Here is a 17,723-nt window from a genome sequence, read left to right on the forward strand (position 1 = left end):
GCCAAGTCATTAATTTAGGTCTCTTGTGCATCTGCAATTTGTTGAACATTTCTGACAGGTTTTGAACAAATGATTTCAGTCACTTATGTCAAACATTTTATTCAGTTTATTTAATAGAACATTTAAAAGCATTCATAAAGACAGTCTGCGAAAATAAAGGAACCTTGAACATCTTTAGCTGCATTTATAAAGATGCATTTCCTCTCATTACCTTACCGCTGTGAGGGTACTGCAGTCAGGTCGGTCTGTCTTTTGGTTTTTCACTCATTGTTCATTTATTTAACATGACCTGTTCATACTCTGTAATCTCTGCTCCCACACATTTTTACAAACTCTCATAGCTTTTCTGAGACTAACTGTTGGCAAGTACATGAACAGAGGTGTACCAGTATGAAAACTGAATGTCAACCCTTTTCTGTCATAAGTATTTAACCATAGATTATTATACATATCCAAAATTGCGCAAAAATGCTTGACGTCAAATGACAAAATGTCTCTTTAGTGTTCTTACTGAAATCTGAAGGCTTTGCACCCATTTTGTGAATTTAATTGCATACCAATATCCAGGGTGTGAACTCTTCAGGGCTGAAAAAGGTGACAAATGTGTGAAGTTTCTAAGTGTTGAGAATGCTCCACCTGTCAAGGTTATTTTTGTAAATATCAGGTGTCAATTGTGGGTTCATAGTCAATGTTTGTATCAGGACAAATAAAAAGCCTGACACATATTGGTGTTAAAATAACAGATTTCAAACACATATGTGTTCCTAACGATTCAGTGCATGACCTTTCTAAACCCTCTGATAATTTTACTGAATTTCATGACTTTTTTTTAGACCTAGAAAATTCTAGTATTCCTTGACTTTTCCTGATTTTTTTTTTGTGACTGCAGGATCCCTAGAGAATAGTCCTGACACTTTAATAACACCTACCCTGTTATGAGAAACAACTGAAGATTGAAACATGAAACTACGGAATTAGAATCTGACTTAAGGTTCAAAGAATTTAATTATGTACATTTGTGGTTTTTGAGATATGGGACTAAGGATCTGCAGTTTCTGATTGTCTGGTTTTATATTAAATAATAGGATCTTTTTTTTTTTTTTTTACATCTTTGCAATTGCAGCTAAAGAGGGAGCGATGGAGGGAGTGAGATGGCTTGTGCATTTCCTCAAAATGCCGTTTTTTTTTTTTTTTTAAAGAGACAACACTAAAAGTTTGACTACACCATAACGTCAAAAGAAAATATGTACCTTATTTTAAGTAGGTTTTTTGGGTGGGGAGGGAGACAGAGGAGGGGCATTTATAGACCACGGCCCTGTTTCATGAAGCAGTAAAGCGCTTAATGTAAATGTCTGTTAACTCTGGGTTTTCGGTTCCACAAAGTGAGTCAGCTTAACTCTGAGTGGGATGTTGTGACAATTTCATCTCTGAAGCTAACAAGCTCACAGGCAGGTTTGCAGTAAAACCCAGTTTCTGCACGTCTCCTCCCTCCTGCTGTTTGAAGGAGTGCTCTGATTGGCCACTTCATTTCCTCATCCCTACAGATGATAAAACCACACAAAACCAAACCATGGATACAGCCATAAAGTTAAATGAGATCCCACTTGCTTTTATGGTTTATTATTTGTTTTATAAGTTATTACCAGGTCTTCTTCTGATGCTGCAGTGATTAACAGACTGTGATCTCTGTCCTCATTTACAAATTACACAACACAGATTTGCTCTTGGTTCAGAATTTAAAAAATTATGCAGCTTCATTTTCAAGCGGATTTTTACAAACTAACAAGTTGACTTTATGCACATACAGACAGCCGATATCTTTTCAGTGCCTGCAGCTTACTGCCTCCATGAAAACTATCAGTGAACATACTGTGAATCCTTGTTGAAAACCAATAGTAAATGATGACTTTACAGGTACTCGACATGATGAATGAATCACCATCTGTCATAACATGCAGAGTTGCAATGACAGAAAGTTCAGGTATGTTATTAAGGATGACACGAGTTTATATGCAAGTGGCACATTAAAACAGAAACCTATGTTTGCATTTACGTTGCATGTTGAGTCACTTTATGTTTTCTATTACTAAGATGCCTCTTGAAAGGTCTCTTCCATTTCAAGAGTCAATAAAAGTATAGACTACTTATCCGTCTGTGTTTTGTTCCTGTCAGGTTCACTAAAGAGCTGAATAGATGTAATCTATTCAGGAAAGGACTGGAGAACAATACATGACTTGCCAGATCAAAGTTATTAATATTAGGAGGTCTATAATGATATTATCACTATTGCAAATAGCTTATTTGAGGCAAATCTGTGTACAATCCACAAATGCATGCAAATCCATGTTTTTTTACATTTGTTTTGAATTTACACAGTGGGTCCGCAGTTTGATTATTTGTTGCCATGGTGTATAGTTACCTCTTAGCTCCATTGATAATGTTTATTGTCATTCGCTAAGGACGTGCTTAACTCAGAGTGCACATGTTCTGATCATCTGTTCTGAAACCGAAAACTCTGAGTTTTTCCATCCCAGGTTTATCAAATGTGTTCCCTGAAACAGGGCTCAGACCTTTCCAGACGCCATCACAGCAACACTTGACATACAGAAAAAAAAAAAATTCTGATCAAAATCACAATAATACATTCACACCATGTCATGAACACTCTGTGGCCACAGGCTATTCACTTCCTCTCATCTCTGAGTCCTCATCCTCTTCTCTTCACAGTCTCCACGGTGAGTGGAACTCGGAGGCAGGGAGAGGAGTGCAGTGTGTCGATTCAAAGTTTCGCATGTACTTGCGTGCCTTGGAGAGAAAGGAAAGACAGTGGGGATGGAGGAGGAATGGAGAATGAGAAGTGTGGGAGGGCAATGAACAAAAAGTGCCCAACTTGATTATATTACGCTCAGTCTGTCTGGCTCAATGCCTTACAAATCTCTCCCATCTCTTAAGGGTTTACACAGGAGGTGAATAAAGCCTAATTCAGAAGGAATTACCAAGGGAGAAAAAGCATAGCATTAGCAGTAATTGATGGCACTCCTCTTGTTTGATGTTAAATGACTTCAATAAGCAGAGCTCGGTGAAATATATTACTCCAGTCAACCTGAGAGCAGGTGAGGTGGTTACTATGGCAACCAGAAAAGTGTTCCTCAGTGGTAATGATGTCTAAGAATAGCATAGATTTGTTTTTTTCCTCCCATTTGAAGGGGGCGAAGGGGTAGGAAAGCCAACTTTAAACAAAAACATTAGAGAGATGGAATTTAGAGGGAAATGGAATACTTATAAACCAAATTTAAAGATAAAGACATCAGGTGGCTGCCCTTTAAATGATACAGGGTAAATTACTTAACACACTCGTGTGGAACAAGAGATTACTTCCTTACCAGGAAAAGAGCAAGTTGCCGTCTTCCCTCCAGAGTCATGTCCTCACCTGGTAACATGAACAGTGTGTTAGTGCAGGTACATGCCCTGTGAGGGTATACAAACAGTGTAGGTATATGTATGAGATTGACATTTGCATTTTATTTTCCTAATGGCAAAGGGACTTGGCGCTTACCGACACTCCATGGAAACAAAACATCTCTGTCTGCCTGATAGGACTGCAGCACAGACGAACACCAGTCATCATCCACTTCATAGCCGCTGTACACAGACACTGCGGGACAGGAGGCCAGCTTTAAAAACTACACCCTCTAAATATACAAACATTCCCTTTTTGTCCTCCAATTGTGTTCGAATTCTTGAACACACTTACTTTCCTCTATGTGATTAGAAGCTGCAAGCCACTGTCTGACAACTCTGATGCCTTCGTCTGTCATTATTTTTGGGTACCTGAACAGGAAAAGGACATTAGTGCTAAACAAATACAAATCCTCTGAAAAAGTACTGACAATTATTGCCATAGTTCAGAACGCAGAGACCTACCTGAACTGCAACAGCTTGAGCAGCAGATCATTGCCTCTGTTGGACATGATGTCCTCTGTATCTCTGAAAAGTGAATTAGTAACTTTAAAACTTGCCCGTATATCTCTGAGAATTCTACTTTCACGCCAGCAGTGAGTAATATCATTTGCACATGAAAAAGATTTCTGACCAATTCAACTGCAAATTATCATTGTTAAAACAGACTGACCTCTCAACTTTGAAAGTACATTTTAGCAAATAAATGGCTGCCATGAAAATCATTAATTATTGTGTTTTGTGAATCATCTGAACTTACAGGGACCCTAATTTTGTAAAGAGATGTTGTAGATGAAAAATTTTAATGAGTTTTTTTGACAGTGACACAGCAATTACAGAAAAGACTACAATCGCGTCCATTGTATTGGTGAGGCAGGAATCTAAGAGATGGTTATCGGAAAACCTCAACAAATGAAACCAGAGCTGTGTGCATCACTAGATGTAACTGGAATTAAATCAGATGGTTTGGTTATATTTGAAACCGACAGGGACTTTTCTGACACTAAGAGATGCGGTGTTAAGAGCTACAGATGAAATAGAAGTTCTGAACTGTTCCCAGAAGTAAAAGTGTTAATTATGTGAATAAGATGTAATTATGATGTGTGGTACACTGCCATAAAAATGCAGTCACGCTCAGCAAACCTCCCTTGAATAAAACAGCATAGATTTACAAGTACACCGATGTACATCTAGAAAGATAGCGTACTCTGGAAATAAATGACTTTTGTAGCTGATGAAAAAAATGCAATTATTTTAAGATTAACATGCTGTTCGTCCATTTAACAATTTTTCATTTGACTAAAACAAAAATACTACTTTACAGCATGCCAGTTTGTTTGATAATTTTACAGTCAGTGATTCAGTTTCAGTTAAACACCAGACATGAGGATGTTAACACATTGTATTTCAAATTAACACATTCAACCCTTTATCCTAGTCTCTAACACAGAATACAACAATTTCATTGTCCATTTGAGGCAGGAAAATAGTCTTTAGAGTCACCCGTAGAACACAATACATTACAATATGGGAAATATATATTAAAATGTCATAACATTGAATACAAAGATTTCTACAAGAAAATCACTTAATTCCCAGTCAATCCATTTCTACATACCCTATTCATGCACTAGCATTACAGGGTGAGGAAGCAAAATTTACAATATTTTGAGGCAGGGATTGAAAGACAGTGTATGACCAATTAGTTTATTGAAAGTCATGAGAATTTATTTGCCACAAGAAAATTGACATAATAGAAAATGTTTTTATTCTATGTGTCCTCCTTCTCTCTCAATAACTGCCTTCACACGCTTCCTGAAACTTGCGCAAGTGTTCCTCAAATATTCGGGTGACAACTTCTCTCATTCTTCTTTAATAGTATCTTCCAGACTTTCTTGTAATAGTTTTGCTCATAGTCATTCTCTTCTTTACATTATAAACAGTCTTTATGGACACTCCAACTATTTTTGAAATCTCCTTTGGTGTGATGAGTGCATTCAGCAAATCGCACACTCTTTGACGTTTGCTTTCCTGATTACTCATATGGGCAAAAGTTTCTGAAAAGGTATGGATAATAGTGTTAGGTATAATTATGACATCAATATATGTTTGGTTTCAAAACAATTGACCTAGTGCCTGCTGAGAAAAAACAACTAAATGTTCATTGTAAATTTTGCTTCCCCACCCTGTATAAGTACAAGAAGTCCTGAAGTTTATTCTTTGACAGTGGAGTTCTGTAGTGTCACCCTAAGGGAAACAGCTCAAACTCAGTGTGGAGGAAATGTGTGCTGTCATTTAAAATTGACAGGGATTTCCTATGAAAATCTATGTTGTAAAGCCAGCTCTCAAATGGAAGGTCATGACCCTGAAGTGAGTCACAGACTAGCTCTGAAGGATTTGCAAAGTGTGTGTTACAAAAAAGCTGCTCAATTCTTTTATTTTGACAGTGGATGGAAGACGGGCATGAGATGGCCTGAAAGGTAACAGGTTAAGGTTATGTTTTTGTTCATATTTGAGGATAAAAAAATATTGAGAAGTTTAATATGGCTTCATGTAAAGTGACACAGAGGGACTGACAGCCAAAGCCATCATTGCTGAGGTCAAATAGAATCAAAACAGTACAAATAACCATTCTGTTTCAAAGGCTTTACTTTATAATCTTTGTAATTATAATATTACTTTAATGCATTTTCAGAAGAAACAACAGCATTCAATTGTGATGTTCACTCACTTTATTGTTGAATGCATGGATGAAAATGTGTATCTCTTGCTTTAAAAAAAAAAAAAAAAGAGCCAGTCTATTGTTAAAAAAACAAAATCCTCCTTGGTTTGAATTCTGCAAAAATGGGTTCCAACCAAATGACCAGGGGTAAAATGACAGCCTCAAGTGTAACAAGTTGGGAGGCAATGCTCTAAACATCATCTATTGGCTTTTGTGTTGGCAGCCCACGCACTATCGTTCCCGCTGACTTCACATCCCTGGTGAGCTTGTTCCTATTAGCTACGGTCAACTGTCCAAACCACACAGTAACGTTAAAACCAAGAATACAACTCAACACTGACACCAAAACCCTCTAACATCCTTATTGAAGTTTCTTCTGCTTCAATCGTGGACAAGTGAAGTCAGTGAAAATCACACCCACTTCACTGTATGCAAAGAAAGACTGTATATAGACTTACGCTGTTGTGATGATCTCATCTCTGGTTCTCCTGATCAGCAGGACTGGTCCCTGGTATCTGTGGGAGGAGGACAGTATATGCCATCATCAGCCACATAACTATGAGCTATGCCAAAGAACAATTACATGACCGATATATATAGCTTAATGTTCAGTATTTCACATTTTAGTGTGACTTTTATGACTAGTGTCATTGTAAATAGACTCCCCCACTCACTTGAGAAGCTGCTCTGCGTTGTTGAGGTTTATGTAATGTCTTACTGTGTACTGCACAAGTGGCCCTACGAGGAAAACAAATATTGTTTTAGAAGTTGTGACACATATCTGCTGTAAAAACATTAATGGAGAATTTAACTGTTCAAACTCACTCCAGTTACTAGGCATGACCTTTAGGGCCAGGGGCAGGAGGTCATCGAAAGAGGCGTCCAACACTAATGACTGGATCTCCGGGTACGACATGACTGCCCAAGAGGCTGAGTTAGAAAATAAAAACACAGGGTTATTCAACACCAATTAAATTAAAACCATAAAAGTTGCCATTGTCATATTCTAGTTTTTCCTCTACCTGTGAATCCTCCGATGGACCATGCATATATGACGATGTCACTGAGTTGGAAGCCCAGTTTGTGTACTGCAAACTGGATCACTACATCCATAGCATTGGCCTCATTCTGTGGAAATGGGATCCCCTAACAGACAGAAATAAAGACAAAGTATTTATGAAACATTACACACAAACACACAGACAATAGGACCACTCAGTAGACCACTCAGTAAACCAAAGTTTATTCAACCCAACTAGTATTAACCAGAGTATTTTTGTGCCCTTGAGCATTACTAATCAAATGAAACCAGACTTCCAATATAATATTACTTTCCACTGCAATGTTTGTGGAGGCTATGTGAAGGACAGACGGACATTTTTAACAAACTGCAGTTTGAATCTGAAAAGAGAAAAGGGGATAAAATCTGAAAACACAGCTTACCGTGCTGCCTACAAAGCCAGGGTGGTTCCAGCCCAGCACAGAGTAACCACCTAGAGTGCACATGTTTAACAGATTGGGATAAAAACATAATTTTATGAAAATTAAGTGAATAATAGCATGTTTGAGAACAAACAAAGCAAATCCTTACCCTCTAGTGGAGTGTTCATACAGCCTATTTCATAGAAGCCTGCATTCCCCTCACAGCAGATGACCTTTTTAAAGGGGCAATTTGTAAGATAAAGAAGAAGGAACATTTTATCAGAAAGTTGTAGTTAATTTTTGTATAAACTGTTACAAAGTGCCCCTTCACATTTGTAATGTGATGGATGTGACAAGGAGTTCTGAAAAAAAGAAAAAAAGAAAAGCCTGCAGTACAAAAGCAACAAATCATTGCAGACATTTACCAGAGTCTGGCCATTCTCTCCCCGGTCTCTCCTTCGATCTACAAACATGGTGTCAATCTCATTACCGTCACAGGCAACAAGCTTGTTCCTCTGACCGTCAAACTGTGAAAAATGAGGAGAAAATTGACGGAGAATAATGATGGGCAGTTATTGAAGTGAGTCTGCACAGCTAAGCTTGCACCATGAATGCACCTCTGCTCAAAGAATGCTGCAATGCAAGTTTGTGTAGCTGCCCTATCAGATATTTTGGGCGTATTGCAGTTAACAAGCATCCAAGTAAGAATGTTTATTACATTTTCTCCTTTGTAAACATGATAATCAAGGTGCTCAGTACAACACTAGTCAGCATAATTCATGTTACAATTATGTACTGAAAAACCAATCCCAAAATGTAATAGTAGAAATCTTTTATTATACAGGGATATTGAATTAGACAGGTGAAGTATTCCAGAGGGAAGCGCTCCATAATTATATCATACCAGCTTGCTTTAGTGGGTGGTTTTTCATTTATTCATGATATGAAAATATTATTTTTTATCATAACTGTCACCAACAATAGTTTTATTATCTTCACTATGGGAAGTGTTATACTGTTTTACGAACTTTGCTTGACTGTGGTCACCTACCATAAACCATAACTTTAAAAAAAAAAAAAGCCTACAGGTTATAAAGTCAATAAGGCCAAATGTAGTTAGATCACTATACTGTACAGCTGAAAAGAGGGCTTTGTAGGAAATGTGGCTGTTAAATTTCAGATGTACGCTTTTAAAGCTCTAAGCACAAGTAGTAGTGCGAGTATACTGTAGGGGTGTTGTACATTTTAAAAGACATTAAATGCCATCTGTTCTTTGGAAACAGCCAAATTCAAACAACTGTCAGATTTTTTTTTGCTCAGTTTAGGTGTAGTTTACCTTTTTTGAGAAAGAGGGAATGAAAACACATTTTTCAAATGAAGTCCAACAAAGTGAACATTTATCTCATGCAATTAATCGTTATGTTTGAACATCCCAGATATTTTGGTAAGATGTGAAAAGAGGTCTGGTAGTAGAATTGGTAGTGTGAATGCATATAATTAACATTTTTGTTTTTGCAACTTGCCAATAGCTTGCTTCAAATACACTAATGACACTTTAGAGAGTGCTTGTGTTTACCTCTTCCACTAGCTTATTCCGGCCTTGGTCCAGCAAAGACTTCATGGCTTTCTGCAGTAAACGCACAGAGCCAGGGTAGAGCATCCTCCTCCCAAATGAGTGGACAATGAGGAAACTGAAGAGAAAGAAAATATATATGATGGTACTGGAGGGCTATTCCCTTCTGGAAAAAGAACACTGAAATAAGAAGCTAAATTACTACAGAATAAAAGCCAATACTATAAGAATTAATCTATCACATTTCTGTCATAGTGATAGAGATAATGAAGATACAGTGTTGCACCACAGCCATACAGAGACTGCAGTTTTGTATTTAACTAAATAAACTGTGCCTACCTGATGATGTGACATGGCAAAGTGCGCACAGAGTTGAGGATATTGTCTGCTGCTCCTCGTAGTCTGGGCTCTGGCTTCAGCAGAGAAACACCAGCCTTAGATAGTTTCCTGTCACAAACAGAGGCAAAGGCTTAGACCAAAACAAAAAAAACTGTGAAGTTAAGGGGATTACTTTAGATTACTTTATCTAAAGTAACATCACTGTGCTTTCAACAACTGTTTTACAATGGGAATTAAACGGTAACGAATTAGGCATGACTTGAAAAAAATACTCACGGATTGCTGACTTCTGTCCAGCTGAAATCTGAAGGCCAGCACGAGAAGTCAAAGTCATAGCACTTTAATTTTTTCTACAAAGACAGCAAAAACACAAAAGAAATCTCAGTTAGACTTTCTTTAAAAAAGGACATGATATTTTCTTTCTAGACCATTATCACAATAGAATTTGGAAACACTACCCTTTCACTATCACCAAAATATTAACTATTAGTGCTTTTTTCAAACATTAATAGAGATCGACTGATGTTTTTTTCAGGGCCAATACCGATACCAATTATTAGTAATCAAGGAGGCCAATAACCAATATTTAGCGCTGATATTCATTTTCAGTAAATGTGAAAATATTGGCGCCAAAATTTTTGAATTATATGAACTCCAACACTTAATTTTGTTTAAATTTTAAATTCCGTAAGCATATGTTTATTAAACAGCTTTTCAGATTTGCAACAAGTTAAAGGTTTTTTTTTTATCTTAGACAATAGACATCATTGTTTAAAAATTCTAACAAAAAGTGGAGGGTGCTCCAAGGCTCAGCAGCATGTCTTATAAAGTTAAATGAAAAATGTAGCAAATACATAGCTTCCTGAAGTTTGATAAAGTAAATAAAACAAAGTTACATAAAATACACAGAAATGTGAGTTTCAAATCAATTAGTAGTTCCAGTTGAGCTGCACCAGATTGTGGTGCAAAAAGCAGAGTTGTTCAACATGCTCTCCAGTGACACAGCTTCTCTTGCTCTCATAAATTGCATTGCATTGTGTTTTCTTTATAGCAGCTTGAAAGAACACATGCTGAAGGAGTGAACTAGCCCAAAATTTCAAAATTGACCACTGCATGAAAAATCGATGTTTTTGCTTGCTGTGTCTTGCTTTAAACAGCCATTACTGGCGTACAGTTTTCTCTCAGACAGACAGTGCTTTGCTGTCAGTTTCTGCAGCTTCTCATATGGCCTACACACACACACACACAATTCTCTAGCCATCCCCTTAACGTGCTATCCTGCAATAAAACTAACTCAGCATTTCCGGTGGTAAGGTTTTGCTGTGGCGCAATGCCACAATTTTGCTTTCTGGTGCAGTGCCATGGCAAAATCCTTGCCACCACACTATGCATTTCATACAAAAAAATCATCACCGTTGCATTAGACTTATTACACAAATGTATAATATATAAAAAGGCCAAGACAACTGTCATGCCCTCTCAAATGAAAGTTTGCAAAAATTCAGGAAGTAGGGAAAAGGTAAATGAGCGTTAAGCTTCACTTTCACTTCCATGGACTGAGAGGCATCAGAGCCAAAATAACCCAGTTTGAAACTGATCTATCGGCCATTGGATTAAAAAAAAAATAAAAGGCCATTGCCGATATGTGTCAAAAGGCCAAATATCGGTGCCGGTCAATCCCTAAAAATGAATAATAAATCCAAACTCAGCTGCCTTTAATTTGACGTTAGATACTTTTGATTAGGGATGGGCATTTTAATTTTGTAAGATCATCAAGGCAATTTAACTTGATTAGTTGTGGCATCATTGTCAACAGATGCCCTCCACCTAAACCAAAGCAAAACTGAACAAGAGGTGGATGAAGTATAAAATGTAATCTTTTAAACATGTTAAACACTTTTTCAGACTTAACATATGCAGCACTCAGGCAGGAACCGTACCATGAACATTGGTTCTGTGTCTCTATGTAATAATACATACGTCTTGTCCCACCCAAAATAAAATGTATTCAACTCTTTAAAAAAAGGTTCTAACCTTGCTTACCGTTTTGACTACTTGATTATGTGTGCACTTCCCTACCTATGCTGTCACAACCTTACCTTGTTTCCTGGTGTGTGATTTTGCTTGGTTTCTTCAAGAATGGAGACAAATTGAACATATTCAGAATTCTTCCATCTTCCCCACCCTTAGGGAAGAAAGGAAACGAGGAGGCAGGCAGACAGGAAGAAGACAGAGATACAAGTCAGCACACAAGACACAAAAAACATTTTGTTGTACAGCACTCAAGGGTGTGTTTAGTATGCTTACTCCGTATGGCCCGTGTGCAACTGTTTCAATGTTAATGAAATTTGATTGACATGCTGTATATATAGAAATGCAGTAATATCTAAAGATGAATGAATGGAGTTCTTCATTGTAAGCCAGCCACTCGAAATATGCAGCCTCACCTCTAAGACAGGCCACTCCTAGAAGACACACCAGTACTGTTCCTACATACTGACTCACTGGAACCAATTTACTGCTGCAGATGAAGCCTGAAAGCACATAAAAAAACAAACAAAACAGTGACACCATGGAACCAAATCCAGCCCCCACCACCTTCTGTAAGACTTCAGCCTCATTAACCAGCACCAATACTCAGATTCACAGTCTGACAACTACCTACCACCATGTGCATAAATCAATATCAGAAGCCCATTATACACTAAGGAGTAGCATATAACCTCAAGTAATTATTTTCTATTGATGCGGTCTTATTGGATGATTCACTTGATTAACTTTTAATTTAATCCCACATGTAGGAGAACAGCAGTCCCCCACCACTTCTGAGACCTGCCAGGCTCATTCTTTGCGAATATAAGGGCTATAAATGCCATGACACCCGCCCCCAAAAAAAACAAAAAAAAAAAAAAAAATCAAAAAGGACAGAAATGGGAAATGGAGGTGGAATATTTTCAACGTTAGTCTGGATTTTTCCATTATAACACAAGTATGCACACATATAGGCTATTGACACTCAAACGTTACTAAACCAAATTAATATTCTAATCAATGCCCTGTTTTCTGATAGCATGGACTATAATAGCAAACTCAAGTACAACTATAACTTTATGGTATGTCAATTAGATTTTTGTTCAGGAATCAACATGAACTCAATGAATATAAGAGAAACAGTAAAGAGTACAGGCATTTTACAACTATTACAAGCCTCTGTGCAGCATCATGACCAAATTCATGTAAAAGCATTAAATGTGTTAAATGCATACATGTATTTAATGTGCACATCGACACATCGGAAGTTGTTTACGAAACTAGCAAAAGTAAAAATAAAAATCCTGAATTTCATTCACTAGAGGATGGCTTTTGTCTTTTTTCAGAAAAATTAAAGAACATAGAGGAAATGGATATAACTTTTTCGTATAAATTCTGATGTAGTGAACATTTAACTCCCATGATAAATCAGCTGACTACTCAGCTGTTTGCTGCATCTTCCTAGATATTCAGATAATGGTAAGAGTGAAACCATGTTTGGCAGTACAACAGGTACTGCAGACTGATGAGAAGACCAGATTAGTCCTCTGTGTTCTCCTTGAAAAAATAGGACCAATGGACCAGTATCTTACCAGCATGTTTTATCAAGAATCAATAACAATTTGAATTTGAGGTTGTCAGGTTCTGACGCTATGTTAAGAGTCATGTGGTCTTGATGCAGGAGATCAATCCCCCAGTAGAAGTGGATGGTATTTTTACCTGAGGATAACTCAACAAATTAAATGAAATTCCATATATGATTTCCTATCAGTGCTCAATAGTAACTATATTGATATTTCTAACCATTTCCATGTTTAAGCCATCAAAATAGGGCTGTGTGATTAATTGATTTTAATCTATTCAGATTTGACGATTTTTTAAAAAAGGGAAATCAAATCAATTTCATCTCTCTCTTATCTTCAGGCAGCACACCTCTGGACTACCATAGGCTCCTCCTCCAATCTGTGAGAGCGGTCCTTTCACAGATGTTTGTGTGATGACTATGGACCTTAAATGTATGTATGTGTGCAGTAATGACACCAAAGTAAGCCGTGGTCCATGCACGGATCCCCCAGTTCAAATATAACTGCATGGGGATCACTCATCTTACATTGTCCACGCACGGATCTGTACCTTCTTCCTCTCTGGGTCCGGTTCGCTGGGCAGCAGCCTCAGCAGAGTAGCCCAGGCAGCCCTCTCCCCAGCCACATCCACCAGCTCCGGGGGAATCCCGAGGCGTTCCAAGGCCAGCCCAGAGATACAACCCCCTCCTGGGTCGGTCCTCTTCCACGCACGGATCCCCCAATTTAATATAACCACATGGGGATCACTCATCTATGTGGTCCACACACGCACGCGCGGACTGATGCCTGTCACTGACTTACATTGGTATAACTTCTGTGGGCCCATCACGAAATTTTGGGAATTCCGTGATACCATCACAGATTTGAGGTAGGGAGCACTGCCTTGTATTGCAAGCTGCTCACAAAAACAACATGCTGACCTCTGTTGTCTTGCAGTTTTACCCAAAAATCTAAATCGAAAATAGAATTTTTTGAGGAAAAAAATTGGGATTTTATTTTTGGCAAAAATGGTGCAGCCCTATATCAAAATACGGCCCATTACAAGTAAAGACAAACTTTTAATGTGTAAAAATTTGTAAAAAATTTAAAAGAATCTAAGTATCTCCAAACTGTGAGCAAACTTTGTAGACAATATCCCAAGGAAGCTACTTATAAAATTTGAAATGAATCTGATCGATTGTTTGGTCACAGAAGATGTTTGAAAAAATTGTTAACAAACACGAAGACAATGACCAAGATGCTGGATACACCTTCACAGTGGTTCATGGCCTATCAGCCGATGAGATAAAAAACTTATCTATTTTTGATGGAAAATAGTACAGAATGCTCCATTTCTTCTACTCTGTGTACTACAACCATGTCTAACATGACCTACACTTCCACCTGCTGATGACAAGGGTTAGGGTTAGCCAAGTTTACTTGTTCTAAAACAGTTTAGAGAAACATGCATAACTTGCATTTTTTGTGAATTTTCAGAAGTTTTGTGTCAAATTTACTTGACATTTTATCAAATCACAGCTCTTGTGGACGCATCAAATTAACTAAAATCACTTTTCCTGGTGACAATGATTGAAGTTTGCTTTTTGTGGACTTCAGACTTTTTGGGTATACGTATTATTTATTATCATATGCTTGTCTTTAAGTTTGGGCTGTTCTTACTATATACCAAAACATTCAATCAGTGCAAACATACAGTACAGGCCAAAATTTGGACACAACCTTCTCATTCTTTCGCATTTCTTTATTTTCATGACTATTTACATTGTAGATTCTCACTGCAGGCATCAAAACTATGAATGAACACATGTGGAATTATGTTCTTAACAAAAAAGTGTGAATAACTGAAAACATCTCTTATATTCTAGTTTCTTCAAAGTAGCCACCCTTAGCTCTGATGACTGCCTTGCACACCCTTGGCATTCTCTTGATGAGCATCAAGAGGTAGGTCACCTGAAATGGTTTTCACTTCATAGGTGTGCCTTGTCAGGGTTACTTAGTGGAATTTCTTGCCTTATTGATGGGGTTGGGACCATCAGTTGTGTTGTGCAGAAGTCAGGTTGATGCACAGCTGACAGCCCTATTGGACAACTGTTAGAATACATATTATGGCGAGAACAATCAGCTAAGTAAAGACAAACGAGGGCCATCATTACTTTAAGAAATGAAGGTCAGTCAGTCTAGAAAATTTCAAAACTTTGAATGTGTCCCCAAGTGCAGTCGCAAAAACCATCAAGCGCTCCAACGAACTGGCTCACATGAGGACCGCCCCAGGAAAGGAAGACCAAGAGTCACCTCTGATGCTGAAGATAAGTTCATCTGAGTCACCAGCCTCAGAAATCGCAAATTAACAGCAGCTCAGATTAGAGACCAGATGAATACCACACAGAGCTCTAGCAGCAGACATATCTCTACAACAACTGTTATGAGAGACTGCGTGAATCAGGCCTTCATGGTCAAATAGCTTGCTAGGAAACCACTGCTCAGGAGAGGCAAGACAAACAGAAGAGATTTATTTGGGCCAAGAAACCCAAGGAATGGACATTAGACCAGTGGAAATGTGTGCTTTGGTCTGATGAGTCCAAATTTGAGATCTTGGATCCAACCGCCGTGTCTTTGTGCGACGCAGAAAAGGTGAACGGATGGATGCTACATGCCTGGTTCCCACCGTGAAGCTGGAGGGGAGGTGTGATGGTTGTGGGGGTGCTTTGCTGGTGACGCTGTGGGGATTATTCAAGATTGAGGCAACCTGAATCAGCATGGCTACCACAGCATCCTGAAGTGACATGCCATTCCATCCGGTCTGCGTTAGTTGGACCATCATTTATGTTTCAACAGGACAATGACCCCAAACACACCTCCAGGCTGTGTGAGGGATATTTGACCAAGAAGGAGAGTTATGGAGTGCTGCGCCAGATGACTGGCCTCCACAGTCACCGGACCTGAACCCAATCGAGATGGTTTGGGGAGAGCTGGAACCGCAGAGTGAAGGCAAAAGGACCAACAAGTGCTAAGCACTCTCTGGGAACTTCTTCAAGACTGTTAGGAAACCATTTCAGGTGACTACCTCTTGATGCTCATCAAGAGAATGCCAAGAGTGTGCAAAACAGTCATGAGAGCTAAGGGTGGCTACTTTGAAGAAAACTAGAATATAAGAGATGTTTTCAGTTATTTCCACTTTTTTGTTAGGTACATAATTCCACATGTGTTCATTCATAGTTTTGATGCCTTCACTGAGAATCTACAATGTAAATAGTCATGAAAATAAAGAAAATGCAAAGAATGAGAAGGTGTTCCAAACTTTTGGCCTGTACTGTAGATAGTTCATTATTTATGGCGTCATCAACACTATAACGTTAACATTGGGACGGTCAGCTTCAGCAGTAAATTAAAATGAATATAACCAGGATAGGCAAAAGAAAATATTTTTTCTTCTGCCAGCAAGCCCCTCAACACTTGAAAAAATCTGACTTAATATCCCAATTGCAGTGACTTATTGAGGAGTACTAAATCCCCCATGGTTCCCCACCCGATATAATGAACACCCCACCCACCTTTTCGGTAAAGGTAGCAGAGCAGAAGAGGAGAGCTGTAGTAGGACAATGACCACAGGGCTGAGGCCTAAAGGAACAAAATGAGTTACTAGACAAAGCTTGTGATTTACTTTTCATTGCAGTATTGTTGAGGTATTATACATATACGAACCCAGGAAAGGATGGAGTGAGTGGTTTTTCCAAACTTCTAGGTTGGTAATTCCCTCCCTGGCAGACGGAAAGGATGGTTATTGCACAAATGACAAACTGCACATGAATGTATCGATCTAGCTAACGTGAGATTTTTAGTTAGCTTCAGCTGTTACATTAGCTTCAGATTGGCTAGCATATTAAAGATAGCTATTTCAGCTATACAACCTCTTTGCTTTGAATTATTTTCGTTTTATTATTATCTCTATTTATCTTTACCGCTGATCTTTCTCTTGTTTTGCTAGGAAAAGTTTCTTCTCACCTGCTTACCTGCTAATGTTAGCATACTGTAAGTAGGTTTACTGTCACTGAGAGAAACTGTGGTTATATAAAACTAGGGTAAAAACTGCCTGTCACTGTAAGGGTGAAACATGAGGTAAAAAAGCAAATTAAGACAGATCATACTACCTAACGTACCCCTTCTATTTCATTCATTCACTGTCACCCGGGTTGTACAGTGAAGAGTTTCTACAAACACTAGACACTTCCGGGCCGCAGGTGGACAAACACAGCAGCTGAGACATTAAATACTCATGAACTTTTCGCAGTCGGCCATTCTCAGACAAACGCAAATCATTTTAAATTTCCGTACCTTCCTCCCCGCACTGCTCTCAAGTCGAGATGGGTTCGGTGAACGATGAATTCGTTGCAAATGAGGCCCTAAAATACAACGGAGCCACATCCAGCCGGCCATTTCTTCCGATGCTTCCAATACAGTAACTACGGTAGCCGGAACTGACCACAAGACTCATCCGCGCATGCGTTTGGAATCGTGTTCGTTACACGCATTTTGGCACAGTAGATGCAAGTACAAGAATGATATTATTGATAATACATGAGCCTGTACGCTAAGG

The 17,723-nt window shown here is 38.4% G+C and overlaps 1 protein-coding gene across 1 annotated transcript; it reads right to left on the reverse strand.

The window, feature by feature from the left end:
• Positions 1-91: 91 nt before the first annotated feature.
• Positions 92-17,578, reverse strand: abhd16a (abhydrolase domain containing 16A, phospholipase). Its single transcript, XM_030157140.1, has 20 exons — positions 17,462-17,578; positions 16,828-16,887; positions 16,681-16,747; positions 11,963-12,049; positions 11,615-11,700; positions 9,792-9,865; positions 9,516-9,623; positions 9,180-9,294; positions 8,029-8,130; positions 7,773-7,836; positions 7,625-7,674; positions 7,204-7,327; positions 7,007-7,111; positions 6,856-6,919; positions 6,640-6,696; positions 3,925-3,987; positions 3,755-3,831; positions 3,557-3,655; positions 3,384-3,430; positions 92-2,805 (listed from the first exon to the last, which is right to left on the reverse strand). Exons 1-20 carry the CDS (start codon positions 17,561-17,563, stop codon positions 2,722-2,724), a joined length of 1,635 nt encoding a protein of 544 aa, XP_030013000.1. The 5' UTR covers positions 17,564-17,578; the 3' UTR covers positions 92-2,721.
• Between the last annotated feature and the right edge of the window lie 145 nt (positions 17,579-17,723).

This window comes from Sphaeramia orbicularis, chromosome 16 (assembly GCF_902148855.1).
Source record: "Sphaeramia orbicularis chromosome 16, fSphaOr1.1, whole genome shotgun sequence".
Taxonomy (NCBI): domain Eukaryota; kingdom Metazoa; phylum Chordata; class Actinopteri; order Kurtiformes; family Apogonidae; genus Sphaeramia; species Sphaeramia orbicularis.